General features: G+C 47.8%; 1 protein-coding gene across 1 annotated transcript; it reads right to left on the bottom strand.

Annotated features, from left to right (window-relative positions):
- Positions 1-4,092: 4,092 nt before the first annotated feature.
- Positions 4,093-6,933, bottom strand: LOC101088151 (colostrum trypsin inhibitor-like). The gene is made up of 2 exons (XM_019828122.2): positions 6,742-6,933; positions 4,093-4,388 (listed from the first exon to the last, which is right to left on the bottom strand). Exons 1-2 carry the CDS (start codon positions 6,815-6,817, stop codon positions 4,093-4,095), a joined length of 372 nt encoding a protein of 123 aa, XP_019683681.2. The 5' UTR covers positions 6,818-6,933.
- Positions 6,934-15,026: the final 8,093 nt, after the last annotated feature.

The following is a 15,026-nucleotide window of genomic DNA, read 5'->3' as shown; positions in this document are numbered from 1 at the left end:
ATCATCCTCCACCTTCCAGGGGCCCCGAGAACCAGTCCCCGATCACCAGGGGTAGGGCTGGAGAGGCAGAAGAGCCCTGCGTGTTGGTTTTCTAACCATGTTGTGCATTAGAATCACTTGAGATGCTTGTGAAAATAATGCAGCTTCCTGGGGTCCAGACCCTGTGAATTCAGTTGGCCTGAGTGTAGCCCACCCCGCCTTTGCATTTCTGTCAGGCTCTTCACGAGCACGTGTTGTGGGTGGTCCTTAGACCTCCCACAGGCTTTGGAGCCAGGCCCATCGGATGGAGGCCTGCCCCTGCCCACCTCCCCTTCCGGTTCTACAGCCCTGGGTTCCTGTAGCAGATCCTTAGGCAGACTCCCCCCCCCCCCCCCCCCTCATCTTCTGTCTCTGCCTCTGGCACATTTGGCATTAGTTGTATCCGTATTTGCAGTCTGCCTGTCCCTTCCCCAGCTCTCAATCCTAGCGTTAGAATGCCCTGTTCCTCCAACCACACACTCCCCTCTACTGCCTGGTTCACTCTTACAAAACCAGAGAGATGTTGCTGCCTCCAGGAAGTCTTCCCTGACACACCAGACTGCTGTAGGTGCCCCTTCCCTCCGCTCCCAGAGCTCCTTGGACTTACTTTCACAGGTTCCTTATCATCCCGGCTGTTCTTTTTTTTAAACGTCCATTAAACTCCTAAGGTCCCTGGGGGCACAGGGGCTGTCTTCTGTCTGGGCCTGATCCAGCTCGGGACATGAAAGTGTTCCATCAGCGTATGTATGAATGGGTATAGGCTGTTCTGGCCTGGGATCTGGGGTTCAAGGGTAGGGAGGGGAAGAGTGAGGGGCACCTAGAAACCCCACAAGTATGAGTGCTGGGTCTTTAGCACAATAGTACTGGTGATGTCTGTACAGCCAACATAGATGGGGCTGTTTAGGTCACCTCTGAGGGTTTTCCAAGAGCCCCCAGACTGTACGAGTGATGTGTGTGCAGGTGTGTGTGTGTGTGTGTGTGTGTGTGTAGGAAGAAGGTGATGAGCTAACTGAGACCACGGGCAAAACCATCTCGGTTTTGGTCACTTGAGTTTTTCTTCCAAGCAGTAAATAAGCAGGGCGTAAATGGGATGAGAGTGCGGTGGGAGGGTGGCCGAAGCGGGCTGCAAGCCAAGTCAGCAGGGGGTCATGGCCTGGCTGTCTTTACACCCCCAGCTGGGTCAGCACTCAGAACAACCTCCGCTACCATGTCCCACGTGATCCGTGCACTGACAACACCGTGCTCCTCCCTGAACTCCAGATCCATTTACCCAACCGCCTCCCTGCCATTTGCGCTTGGACGTCCAAGGGCATCTCGGATTTAATATCAAACCAAGCTTCCGATCCTCTCCCCTTCTACCCTCAACAGGCGCATCCATGGTCAGCTCATCTCTGTTAACAGCACCCCTCATCTTCCCGGTTGCCCAGGCCAAAAACCTTGGAGCCGTCCTTGATTCTGCCCTCGTGAGCCGTGTGTGCCCTCCTCTACCTTCAAAGTGAATCCAGGAGCCGACTCCCTTTTCACACCCCCAGTGCGGCGCTGTGGTGAGGGCTAACCTGTGGTGAGGGCTAACCGGCAGTGCCTGTTTAAAGCGATGCCCATGGGGCGCCTGGGTGGCGCAGTCGGTTAAGCGTCCGACTTCAGCCAGGTCACGATCTCACAGTCCGTGAGTTCAAGCCCCGCGTCAGGCTCTGGGCTGATGGCTCGGAGCCTGGAGCCTGTTTCCGATTCTGTGTCTCCCTCTCTCTCTGCCCCTCCCCCGTTCATGCTCTGTCTCTCTCTGTCCCAAAAATAAATAAAAACGTTGAAAAAAAAAAAAAATTAAAGCGCTGCCCAGCAACCAGCTCCCCGCTTTGCTGTTGTGGTTTCCCTCTGGCTCTCACCGCCATCAGCATGCAACATGTCTTACTTATCTCGTTTAGTAATAATTAAGCTCCATAAGGACAAGGATTTTTGTCTTGTAGCTGCAGTGTCCGGAACAGAGCCTGGCATGCGGTTTGCATTCCAATGATGGCTGAACGAATGAGCGAATGAAAGGATGAATCTCAGGCGGTAATTTTGCTGCGAAGCAAGCCGGGTCACCCAAACATCTGGGTTCTGGACCTTGAAATTCTTGCTGTGGCAGCACCTGAGCTGAAATCAAGAGTCCGACACTTCACCAACTGAGCCACCCAGGAGCCCCGGTTCTCAGTTCTTACTGTCCCATGTCATGAGTTGATCTGAGCAACTGATTAAATTCTTTAGTTGTGTGTATGCCGATGTATATTTTTTTTTACTTTAAAATCGTTTTTAATAGTCATATTTTTAAAAATGTATAAGCTTCAGAGCAAAGACACTATTTCATATACCAGGGAAAGTCTATCCTCGATTAATCTTCCAGAGCTCAATCTCTCAGGTAGTTAAGAACGTGAAAGAGAATGAGGAAATAGAGGGGAAAACATGTCCTTTCTCTCAAATATGTATTATTTATATGTACTTGGGAATATTTGTATATTATTTATATGTACTTGGGAAGGGCACACCGAAGACATGAATGAAACCACCAAGGACAAGTGTCTAGTCTGGAATCCCAGGTCCTGGATTCTAGTATTGCTGTTTGGTCCCTGGCAGCCGTGTTTATCTCAAGGAAGGGGGGGCAGCAGGACAGGGTATGGGGGAGGCAGCAGCGGTGGTCAGGGCAGAGGCCACCTGGCATTCCAAAAATTATGGAGCAACAGAATATTATTTAGTGTTAAAAAGAAAGAAATCCTAACAGAGGCCGCAGCAGGGATGAACCTTGACAATATGATGCTAACGCTATAAGCCAGTCACAAAAGGACAAATGCTGCAGGATGTCTCTCTCAGGAGGAGGGGTCCATTCGCAGACGCGGAAGGTGGGGTGGAGGTGACGGGACTGGGGAAGGGGGATGAGGCGTCAGTTCTCATGGGCACGAAATTTCCGTTGAGGAGATGAAAATGTTCTGGAGGCGGACGGTCGTGACCCTGGCACATCAGTGAGTATACTTCAGGCCACTACATTGTACCCTTAGAAATGGGTAAAATGGTGAGTTTTATGTTGTATATATTTTACCACAATGAAAAGAATATATAAAATCCTAATTTTTCCAAGATCCCTCTGCATGGGGGGAAATTCCCACCTGACTGACCAAGATCCCCTGAATTTCTAGCTCTTTCCGTGCTCTAGGAGGTGGCTCCAGCTGAACAGGTGGAGTAGAAGCTGAGCTGGTAGTCGAGCCCCAGGCAGCAAAGAGGTGCCGGGGCCTGGGGACAGACACGCAGGTCCCCAGTTTTGCCTTCAGTCTGGCCCCCATGAGGAGGACCCCCTGGCGGTAGGGAGCTTGTGTCCTTTGTCCTCATCCTTCTGAGGGCACAGGACAATGAGGGCCTGAGGGAATAGGGGTGGGGGTGGTGCAGGTTTGATCACCCTTGGTTGCTGAGGTGGCCGTGGGCAATTTGTGAGGACAGGTTCTGCGCCCTTGCAAGAAGGCCTCAGGCCACACTGGCTTGGAATGCTTTATTGACCCAGGCCCAGAGGGCTCCGGGATGGGTTCCAAGCAGGGCCTGAGCGCAGGAAGGGAGGCCCAGCCAGCCTTCGGTCAAGGCTAGGAGGATGCAGGCCCGGTCTTCGGTGGCTTTTTACCTTGTCCCTGTAATAGAGATAACAGTTTCCTTCTTGGCCGGTCTTTTGGTGGCCTAGGGCCAGGGCCATCAGCTGGACCCCTTACCCACCCCCTTCAACAGCCACCCTCCCGGGGACTCCTGCAGCTCTCTCACCTCTCACCCTGATCACTGCCACCCTCGCCTTCGTCGTCTCTGTCAACACCGTCATCCCCCGTGAAGGTTACATTGCTGCCTTCCCTGGGCCAGCAGCACCGCTAACACGACAAGGCCTTACTACACTCGCCAATGCCGCCTTCGTCTTCGCCACCCGTGCCGCCGTCAACCGCAGCCTTGCTGTCTCCACCCCACGGCCCTCCCTCCACTGCCACCAGCACCTCTTCATGACACGTGCTGGTCGTTCCTGACGTCATCGCCTCCCGTGGCAACATCACCATGGCATCACCACCACCGTCCTCATCCTACCGTCTCCCTTCCCACGAGCACCACCACCCGATGGCCACCTTTGCTTCTGCCGTTTCTGTAAGAGGACTCACCGGGGGGTTTGCAGACCCTCAGACACATCTCTGTGGTCTCAAAGTTGTTGGCATTGCCCCGACAGCCACCGTAGGTGAAGTGCTCACATTCATGGGCTGTAGAGTTGTAGAAATAGCGGTAGAAACGGCCTCGGCAGGGGCCCTCGACGGGGGGGAGCCGGCACAGGGCAGGCAGAGTTTGGAGCAGTTCCTGGGGAGCCTCTCGCTCGAGATGGGCTGCAGGGGTGAGGAGAGACAGGGACTATCACGTAGGTGTCCTTTTAAAGAGGTGATATGTGTTTTTCTTTTAGAAGCATGTCTTTACAGCAAGCCCCTCGCTAAGTGCTTGCCACGGGTTGCACGATTTAAATGACCTCACAGAGCAGATATTACTGTCCTTCCCCCACAAATGAAGAAATGGAGGTGCAGAGATGTTTGGTAATCTTCCAAAAATCATGAAACCCAGCAGTCAAGGCCTGGGGTTTATTTATTTATTTTTTTAATTTTTTTTTTTCAACATTTATTTTTTTGGGGACAGAGAGAGACAGAGCATGAACGGGGGCGGGGCAGAGAGAGAGGGAGACACAGAATCGGAAACAGGCTCCAGGCTCTGAGCCACCAGCCCAGAGCCCGACACGGGGCTCAAACTCACGGACCGCGAGATCGTGACCTGGCTGAAGTCGGACGCTTAACCCACTGCGCCACCCAGGCGCCCCGAGGCCTGGGGTTTAAAGCCGGTTCCAATTTCAAATCCCGGACTCTGCATGCTACATCTTCTCATAACTTCACTCAAGATATGTGCTGTGGCCTTGTTTATAATTGCCAACAACCATAGTTTGGATAAAATATCAGTGTTCACCAACCGGGGACTGAGGGGTTACACGCAGTCGTGGATGAGAATAGTGCTGGTCTATATATATCAACATGGAGAGAAGTCTATAATCTTGTGAAACAAAAATCAAATGAAAGAAGACAAGATCTAGAATGGTCCCGTTGATGTAAAATATACCGATAAAACCGTGCAATGATGATTAGTAAGTTGTTTGCCACTGTATTTGTAGTAGTTTTCCTGGGTGGTGGGATTTCAAGTGATTTTTATATTCTAGTTATTTTTAGTATCATTTAAATGACAATGAACAGTATCATTTTTATAACTAGGGAAAAGGTGTTTAAATAATATTCACTATCCATGAGTAACGAAAAAATAAAGGCATGGACGTATTTTACTAAATCACCTGTTATTTTAATTCCTTTCACATCTGACTCTGGTTATCACATGAAGTGATTTATCAAACATGGGTATGTATACCTCTTCCCCCCCATCCCCCCACACACATCCTCACCCATTATTTGGCGGTAGACACACGGGATCCCAGTGTTCATGGGATGCAATACACATTACTTGGATATGTACACTCCCCAACAAGGATGCACCCCTAAGACAATGAGCTCATGGGTCAACTCTGCTCCATGGTACCATTTTGTGAATCTTCAATTGATAGGACATGCTCCAGGCCGAACCCATTCTTCGCTAGAATTGGAGAGAAACCATTCTAGGAAGGGAATTCAAGGTCTTTCATTAGGGCAGCAATCCTCAATGTTGGTGGAACATTAGATTCCTCTTGGGGAACTTTAAAGAAATCCCAATGCCCAGGCTTTACCCAAGACTAATTAAATCAGAATCTGGGAGTATGGGACCCACGTAGCCCCTAGGTGACTCCAGTGTATAGCCAAGTTTCAGAACCTGATCTCCTTTTTATTTAAAAAAAATTTTTGAATGTTTACTTTTGAGAGAGAAAGAGACAGAGACAGAGCACGAATAGGGGAGGGGCAGAGAGAGAGGGGGACACAGAATCTGAAGCAGGCTCCAGGCTCTAAGCTGTCAGCACAGAGCCAAATGTGGGGCTCGAACTTACAAACCGCAAGATCGTGATCTGAGCCGAAATCAGTCACTCAACCAACTGAGCCACCCAGGTGCCCCTGATTTCCTTTTAAAAGCAATATGAAAATCTATTTCCTCTTGTCAGAATTCTGGGAGTAGGATTCTGGAGGGCAGGATTGCTCAGGCTGGCTAAAATAGGGGACTCACTTTTTAACTTCATATGTTTACATATTATTTGTCTTTTTAAGAGAAACCCATGCATTGCTTTGTAATAAAAATTAAATTTGGTGAGGATTGAATTAAACCAAACAGACATCTGTGAGGTCTGGCCCCAGATCTTCCCCAGACTACATGGAGACCATAGATGAACACTTCTTGTTTCCTCCAGAGGTGGAAGTGACCAGGTAGCCCTATGCAGCCAGCCCCTCACCCTATGCCTCCCTCTCCCCCACAGGCTATGGGTCTTAGGGGTCCTCTTTTTTTTTTTTTTTTTTTTTTTTTGAGAGGGAGAGAGAGAGAGAGCGCATGCAAGTGGGGGAGGGCCAGGGACAGAGAGGGAGAGAATATTAAACAGTCTCCATCCAGAGCCTGATGCAGGGCTCAATCTCATGACTGTGACATCATGACCCGAGCTGACATCAAAAGTCACTTAACTGGCTGAGCCACCCAGGCACCCCTCAGATATTCTTTTTTAACCCCTCAGCTCACCTGAGGTCTTTTCTGAGCTGGCGATGCCCACCAGGCAGAAGGGGAAGCAGAGGGCAAGGAACAGGCTGAACTTCATGGTGTCAGTAGTAGCTGAGTGTTCTAGAGTGGGGCTGGGAGACTAAAATTTATACCTGCAGCTAAAAGCAGGTGTGCCCTCTTCCTCAGAGTTGTGGGAAGTATCTGGGTTTTCATTACTTGGAAGAGGAAGTACCCTCGACAAGGAGTGTGGGCCCAGAAGAATTGGACGTCTCACCCAGAGGCAGTGCCACTTGCCTGGGAGGACTTCTTGAAGGCTATTGAGCCAGTGCCCTAAGTCAGTGCTTCTTCAGCATCTGGAATGCCAGTCCTCAGCCTCATCTGCTGCACACTTGAGTTCCTGTGACCTTGGACTGGTAAGTGGCTTCTGGGGGCCTCAGTTTCCCTATTCCCTATCTGTCAAACAAGTGGGCTGGACAACACGGTCCCTAGGAACCCAGCTTAGCTGTTCTCCATTCTGTTATTACTGGTTCCCATCCAGATCCTCCCAGCTAGTTGCCTCAACATCCCAGGAGAGAAAACATAGCTCTTTGTTCATTGCTTTATTTATTTAACTTAGGAATAATGAGTTGATTGTTCTATATAAATTATCACACTTATTTTTAAAAGATCAAGCTATACTGAATAGTACAAACAAGAAGCAAATCCCTCCCCAGATTCTACTATAGTCCTGTGCAACAGAAATATAATGCAATATATTACCGTATAGTTTTCTAGTATCTGCCTTTAAAAAAGGAAAAAGAAAAGTAAAGCTAGTTCCAATAACAGTTAATTTTACTCAATATATCCAAAATATTACCGTTTCAACATATGATCACCATGTAATAAAAATATTAATGCAATATTTTCCTCTTCTGCAATATTGTACCCAGCCTTTGAAATCAGGTGTGTATTTCCCATTTATCGCACATCATGATTCATATTAGTCATACGTCGTGTGCTCAGTAGCCACATGTGGCTAGTGGCTACCATACTGAACAGTGAATTTCCACCACATGAAGTAACTATTAGTGACTATTAGAGTTTACAGGCAGTATTTTCCCTGAATTTTTGCATATTGCCTTAATACTTGAAGGACAATTTGATGGGGTAAAAAAAAAAAAAAATCCTGGGTCATACTTTCTTTTCCCAGAACCTGGGACCAGGGTGGACCTAGCTCCACCAAATTCTGCCATGGAATGTTGCTAAGTGGCCTGAATGTTTTTGTCCTTTAAACGTTGCTTTTTTCCTACCTGAATGTCTAAGGACTTCTTTGCTTCTCTTTGAGATCCAGTATCTTAACAAGATTATTTTGACATCATTCTGCATCTTTTTTTTTTTTTTAACTGGGACATGGAGGGCTTTTATAATCTACAGATTTTTTAAGGGAAATTTTCTTGTATTATTATTGGAATATTTTCTGTTCCAATGGCTGAATTTTCTACTCAAGAGACATCAGTTATGTCTGATTATCATCATTTGTCTTCTTGTACTTGTTAAAAGTATGGCCCCTGGAGAAAGACAAATTCACATTCTTTTTTTTTTTTAATGTTTTATTATTCTCGAGAGACAGAGAGTGAGCAGGGGAGGGGCAGTGAGAGGGAGGGAGACACAGAATCCAAAGCACACTCTGAGCTGTCAGCACAGAGCCCCACGCGGGCTCGAACTCACAAGCTGTGAGATCATGACCTGAGCCAAAGTCAGATGCTCAACTGACTGAGCCACCCAGGTGCCCCAAGAAAGACATATTTAAATGTCAGCTTTTCCATTCACTATCTGTGCTACCTCTGCCAATCTATTTAACCTCCCTGGACTATAGTTTCTATTTGGAGACAACAATGGAAGCTCCCTGCGTTTGGATTCCCCAAGACCATGCTCAGGTTCAATTCATGAAAAGGACTCAGAGGACTCAGAAGTTGTTATACTTAAGGTTACAGCCAATGCATACAGATCAAAATCAAGAAAGGGAAAAAGCATAGGGTGTGAAGAATGGAGGAAACCAGGCACAGACTTCCCTCCCCAGTCCAGTTACACAGGATGTGTTTCATTCCCCCAGCCCAACACGTTTGAAGTGTTGCCCACACACTGAAGCCTGGGTTTCTCGGGTTTTTATTGTGGTCAGTCACATACGCATACGACCAACTTAGCCTAGCACAGGGGTCTTGGATTTAGGTGGTGAGCACTCTGAAAGCTGTAAGGTGTTTGACCCATGCCTACCAATTTTGCAGCTTTGGCTTTGGAGATCCCCATCTGTCCTAGATCTGTTATTCCATGCACAAGAAGATTCCTTTATTCATTTATTTATTTATTTATTTACTTATGTTTTTATTTATTTTTATTTTTTAAGTTTATTTATCTTGAGAGACAGAGTGAGCAGGGGAGGGGAAGGGAGAGAGAGAGAGAGAGAGAGAGAGAGAGAGAGAGAGAGAGAGAATCCCAAGCAGGCTCCGCACTGCCAGCATGGAGCCCGACATGGAGCTCGAACCACAAACTGTGAGATCATGACCTGAGCAGAAATCAAGACTTGGATGCTTAACCCACTGAGCCACCAGGGTGCTCCAAGAAGATTCCTTTAAAGTGGCAGATGTCCTAATGGGTTTTAATAGTCCAACTTGTGCCTACGGAGAATTTGATATGCCATTGGTCAAAACAGTCAGCATTCCTTATCTTAATTTATTAACCCAAGTTCCCTAGCAGATTATGCTGCAAACTTCCTCAAGGCTTTGCAATGGCTGCCACCCACTGTGCCCTCTCAATATAACTGTCCTGTAACCTTTCCAGGATCCCAGAACGTTTCTGAGGACAATATCTACCTGTACGTATATGTATATTGTTTGGACCAGAGAGCTGCACACAAGGGAGCAGAGCTCAAATCTGAAAGTGACTCACCCACCATCCTCAGGAACCATGAGAGGATCAGTGAGCCCAGACTATTCAGTGGGCTCCTGGCCTGGGTGTCTTGTTGTACCACAGGCTGTTAACAGGCAACTTTGGATCTCTTCCTCATACCGAAAACTGAAAGAAAAAAAAAAAAAATGATTAAAGACAATCTGATGATACCAAATAGCTTTACTTAACACTTCGCGAAGTGGGCAATCTCCATTCCCAAGGATCCAGAGAACTTCCAAGTGGGGCAGAGGGCAGGAAGATTTTACAGGCTAAAAAATAAGGGGCAAGGAAAAGAAAGATAGAAGGTGAGGAAGGAGCAAGGAGATAAGTATAGAGCCCAGAGCTGGCTTGGCCTTTGGGGATTGCTGACCTGCTAGACTGTGTTCCTGGTCAAGTAGAGCATTTGCAGGAACATGAAAGTGTCAGTTTCCAGGGGCGCCTGGGTGGCTCAGTTGGTTAAGCGCCCGACTTCGACTCAGGTCACGATCTCGCAGTCTGTGAGTTCGAGCCCCGCGTCGGGCTCTGGGCTGATGGCTCGGAGCCTGGAGCCTGCTTCCGATTCTGTGTCTCCCTCTCTCTCTCTGCCCCTCCCCCTTTCATGCTCTGTCTCTCTCTGTCTCAAAAATAAATAAACGTTAAAAAAAAAAAAAAAAAAGTGTCAGTTTCCTGACATGACAGCTTGGGCAGGAGTGGCTCCACCTTGGGCTGAGAAATTTATTTCAACTCAGGCCTAAGCTCAGATCCAAACGTTCTGACTGGGATTTGGGTGTGATAATGATGATCACGATAGGAAGCTTGAATGATTGAGCATTTACTACCCAGGGGCACAAAGCTGAACATTCTACATTCATTAGTCTCAAATACCCTCACAACAACACTTAGAAATGGGAGTTGATTTTATAAACAACCCCATTTTGCAAATGAGGGCACCGAGGCCCAGAAACTCTGAGAAATTTGCCAAACTCAGGCCCTCTTGCCTATGACGCATGCTGTGGAAGGGGTTCAGGACAAGATTCCCCCCAAGTGGGTCACTTTGGCATATGGACTATTTTTTTTTTTAATTTTAAAAATGTTTTTATTTGTTTTTGAGAGACAGAGCATGAGTGGGGGAGAGGCAGAGAGGGAGGGGGACACAGAATCTGAAGCAGGCTCCAGGCTCTAAGCTGTCAACACAGAGCTCAATGTGGTTCTCGCACTCACGAGCCGTGAGATCATGACCTGAGCTGAGGTCGAACACTTAATTGACTGAGCCACCCAGGCGCCCAGATCCTGCAGGCTGAAGAGAAATTTTTGCACCTCCCTTAACTCCCTGGATGAATCTAAGTTGGGGATCTTTCCCAAAGCAAGAGTTATTACCAGAGATCAATTTTATCTGACCGACTCTCCTGTGTGGCAGGGCAAACATCTAATTACCAAACATCTGCCCTTCTTATTGCCCTGTGACTTGCCATCCTCCCCTTGGAAGCCCCACACCCCATCCCATACCTTTGCCCAGGAGGGCCTATTGACCACATTTTACCTTTGTGTCTTTGAACCTGTCATGTGTGTGGTGCTCCCACATGTACAGAATTAAACTTGATTTTCTCCTGTGAATCTGTCTCATGTCAATTTAATTCTTAGACCAGCCAGAAGAGTCCTTAAAAGGTAAAGGAAAATTATTCCTCCCCAACACCACCTTGCTGGTACCTGGTACTCCTAGTCCAGTTTGTCTCAAGCATGAGATAGGAGTTTAGGTGTTTCCTCTCCCAAGGGTCCTTGTAACGTGTTAGAGGGTCCTGGTGATCCAATGACCACTGGACTAGAGGGTGTCTCTGTTGTAGCTGGGTGAGGGTGGCACTATAATGTGGAGCCTCCTTACCTCGTGCACACAGTGTGATGTGGTGCAAGTGCGTTGAAATCTACTCAATTGTTTAATCCTCTGAGGGAGATGGGGTTGAGGGCACTCGTTCATTTTAGCCAAAGGAGGTCAAGTGACTTGTATTGGTCACATGGTGGACATTGTGACCATTCCAAAGAAGCAAGGTAAAGGCGGAGGTTGAGGCAAAGGGGGAGATTAATGGGAGAGAATTTGGGGTTCTCTGAGACTCACCCTTTCATGATCTTGTCTCCTCTGCCACTTTCCCAAGATGTGTGGGAAAGGCAGCTTTTATGTCTGATGAGGTTTCCTCCAGGCCTGCCGCTCAAAGTGTGGTCCTGGGGACAATTTGAAAGGGGAAAAACTGGAGCTGGGGACACCCGGTAGCAGTGAGCCTATAAGAAATACAGCTTCTCTGGTCTCTCTCACCCTAGACCTGCTGAACAGAATGTGCATTTCAGGGGCGCCTGGGTGGCTCAGTTAGTTAAGCGTCCAACTCTTGATTTCAGCTCAGGTCATAATCTCACAGTGTGTGAGTTCGAGCCCAGCATCAGGCTCTGCGCTGGTGTCTCAGAACCTGCTTGGGATTCTCTCTCTATCCTTCTCTCTCTGCCCCTCCCCCTCCCCCCCCAACACACACACACACACACACACACACACACACACACACTCTCTCTCTCTCTCCCTCTCTCTCCCTCTCTCTCAAAATAAATAAATAAATTTTATATATAAAACAGGAATGTGAATTTCAACAAGGCCCCTAGGCAGTTCACAAGCATGATAAAGTTGGAGGAGGCTGTCACCCAGCATTTTGGCCCCTGCAGGCAGAAGCCTGGGGAGGTGGGGAGGTTACAAAATGAACAGGACTGACCCAGCTCCTCCCCTTCCCCACTCCACTCCCCATTGGCTGTCTCCACTCCTCTGCAGGGATGTGAAAAGCTCTGTCAGACCCCAGGTTTCCACAGAAGCCCTTCTGAAGGCCTTGAAGATGAGCTCCCTCTGCCTCTCTGTAGTCGTTCTCATCCTCTTGAGCACCCTGCTGGCCAGTACCCGGGGGGATGAAACTAGTACCTCATCCCCAAGTCAGTCCCACTCCCCTGTCTTCTACAGGCTGGGGCCCATAAAGAGAGACATTCTGTGAAAGGGGAACCAAACATCCCTTTGCATTTCTCCAGGGACATTAGGAAATTTTAATTGCAGGGATTTTTCATGACTCTAAGAAGTAAATCAGTATGTTTTCAGCTCTTAAAACATTATCCTGCTTAATGCTCATCAGACAACTCTGCCAGAACCTGAGCCCCATCTCTGAGACTCCCTGTTCCTGGTTTCTGCCTCTTCCCTGAACCTCACTGTAGTGTAATGAACAAAATGACTATTACATCTTTGTCTTGCTTCCAGCCACAACTCAGGAAACCCTTGGGATGTACTGTCTTTTGGGTGCTAATGACTACAGGCTGGATATCATCTGGAGGGGCTGGTGGACAGAAAAAATGCTCAAGTTATTAAAGGGCTAGAATTTTCAGCCCCTACCCCTACCCAACCTCTGGGGAGGAGGAGGGTACTGAGAGAGTTCAATCACCAATGGCCAATGATTGAATCAGCCATATCGATGTAATGAAGACTCCATAAAAACTCTTAACCATGAAGGTTCAGAGAACTTCTGGGCTGATGACACATGGAGGTGCTGTGAGAGTCACCCTCTGGGTCCTTCCACCCCCCACCCTGCCCTACACATCTCTTCCGTTTGACAGTTCCTGAGTTTTATCCTTTGTAATCAACTTGTAATGGCAAATCAAGTGCTTTCCTGAGTTCTCTAAATCATTCTAGTGATTACTCAGCCTGGGGGAGTGGTGGTGGTCAAGGAACCCTGTATTTATAACTGATTGGCCAGAAGTATGGGTGGCCCCAGGGACTTGTGACTGGCACCTCAAGAGGGGGCAGTCCTCTGGGACTGAGCCCTTAACCTGTAGGCTCTGTTCTAACTCTGAGGATTTCATGTCAGAAGTGAATGGACTTGTAAGACATCCAGGTGGTGTTGGAAAATTGGTTGATGTTGGTAGAGACAACACATATTTGGTGTCAGGAAAAAACCCCAAGACTCATTAACCCCTGTGCTCTGGGGGCTGGGGTGAGGTTCAGGGACAGGAGAGTAATGAGTGTCCTATTATCTACATTTCTGAATATCTACTTGTCACCTGCATTTTAACAATTTCCCACAGAAGTCGGGTGTTTCATCATTGGGGTTGTGGTGGACTAGTATCTTGTCTGACCTTACCATATAATAGGTGTCACTTTGGGAAAGTCACTTATGCTCAGTTTTTTCACCTGTCACCTGCCACCCAGGTTCTTTGAAAGGATTACCAACCATGAATATAAAGATTTAATAACACACCATGGCCCAGGATGTCCACTCTCCACTAAGATGTCTCAGTCTGAAAGACTTGGTCTACCCATCTCCTTCCCCCAAGGAAAAAATATTCAGGTGTCAAATCATGATTTTATTTCTCCATTACTAAAATTAATCAGAAGGGCCTGGAACAGCTGAATGGAGCTTCTGCTGTGCCTGAGGCAAGCGCAGACAGAGAGCAGGAAATATAACGCTTCTGCGAGTTTGCCCTCCAGACCAAGGCTGTGCTTCTCCCAGGCTGTTAGAATATTAGTAATAACTCAAGGCCCTTCCACTTGCCCCCATGTCTATTATTTTATTATCCTCTCAGGATACAGAATGGTGGAACCAGCTTCTTAATTATATATACAGAGGTGCCCCATCATCAAACAGATATTTTACTAACGGGAATTTCATTATAGTCATTCTATCCAATGACTGTGCACCTGGGTGAACATGAGATGGGAGATGAATTCATTTGACAAATATTAACTCATTTGACAAATATTTATCAAGTACCTACAAGGCACTGTTCTTGGTGTGGGGACACAGCTATAACAAAACACAGCAAAGACCCTCCCCTCTAGGAGGGAAACAGACAATAGAGCAAGAGGGAAATAAGATGCCAGGTCACGACAAGTGTTTTGCTGATGGGGAGTGACGGGTATAAAGAAGGCTATGCCCTTTCTACAGACTGGTCAAGGAAATCGTCTTTGAAAAGGAGATGTTTGAGCAGCGCTTGGAGAAACCAAGGGTGTGCCAGCTGACCAGCTGATGGAAGAGCAGTTCAGGAAGAGGGCTCAGCAAAAAGAACTTGCCCGGAGTGTTTGAGCAGCGGTGAGGAGGCCAGCGTGTCTGGACCTGAGCGGGTGGGGTGGGGCAGCGGAAGGTGAGGAGGCCGGGAGGCCCTGGGGAGCAGGTCGTGCAGAGCCTTGTAGGGCTTTATAAGAACTCCAACTTTGGTTCTAAGAAAGGGATGGGGAGTTGCTAAGTGTTTGGATGTAGGAGCAATTCAATAGCACTCAAGGATCCCTCTGACCGTGGAGAGTGGTCCCTAGGGGGCTAAGGGTAGAGACAGAGGGACCAATGGGCAGGGTACTGCAATAATGCAGGCAAACAATGATGGAGTGTGGACGTATG

The sequence above is a fragment of the Felis catus genome, chromosome A3 (assembly GCF_018350175.1).
Source record: "Felis catus isolate Fca126 chromosome A3, F.catus_Fca126_mat1.0, whole genome shotgun sequence".
In the NCBI taxonomy this organism is placed as follows: domain Eukaryota; kingdom Metazoa; phylum Chordata; class Mammalia; order Carnivora; family Felidae; genus Felis; species Felis catus.
The sequence above is the reverse complement of the archived record's forward strand: the minus strand, read 5'-3'. Positions and strand labels throughout refer to the sequence as shown.

Bases quoted from the DNA above. Each gene is read 5' to 3' on its own strand.
- LOC101088151 (XM_019828122.2), bottom strand. From the start codon at position 6,817: ATGAAGTTCAGCCTGTTCCTTGCCCTCTGCTTCCCCTTCTGCCTGGTG. The intron at 4,389-6,741 runs GTGAGCTGAGGG...TCACCCCTGCAG, and splicing joins CAGCTCAGAAAAGACCTCAG to CCCATCTCGAGCGAGAGGCT.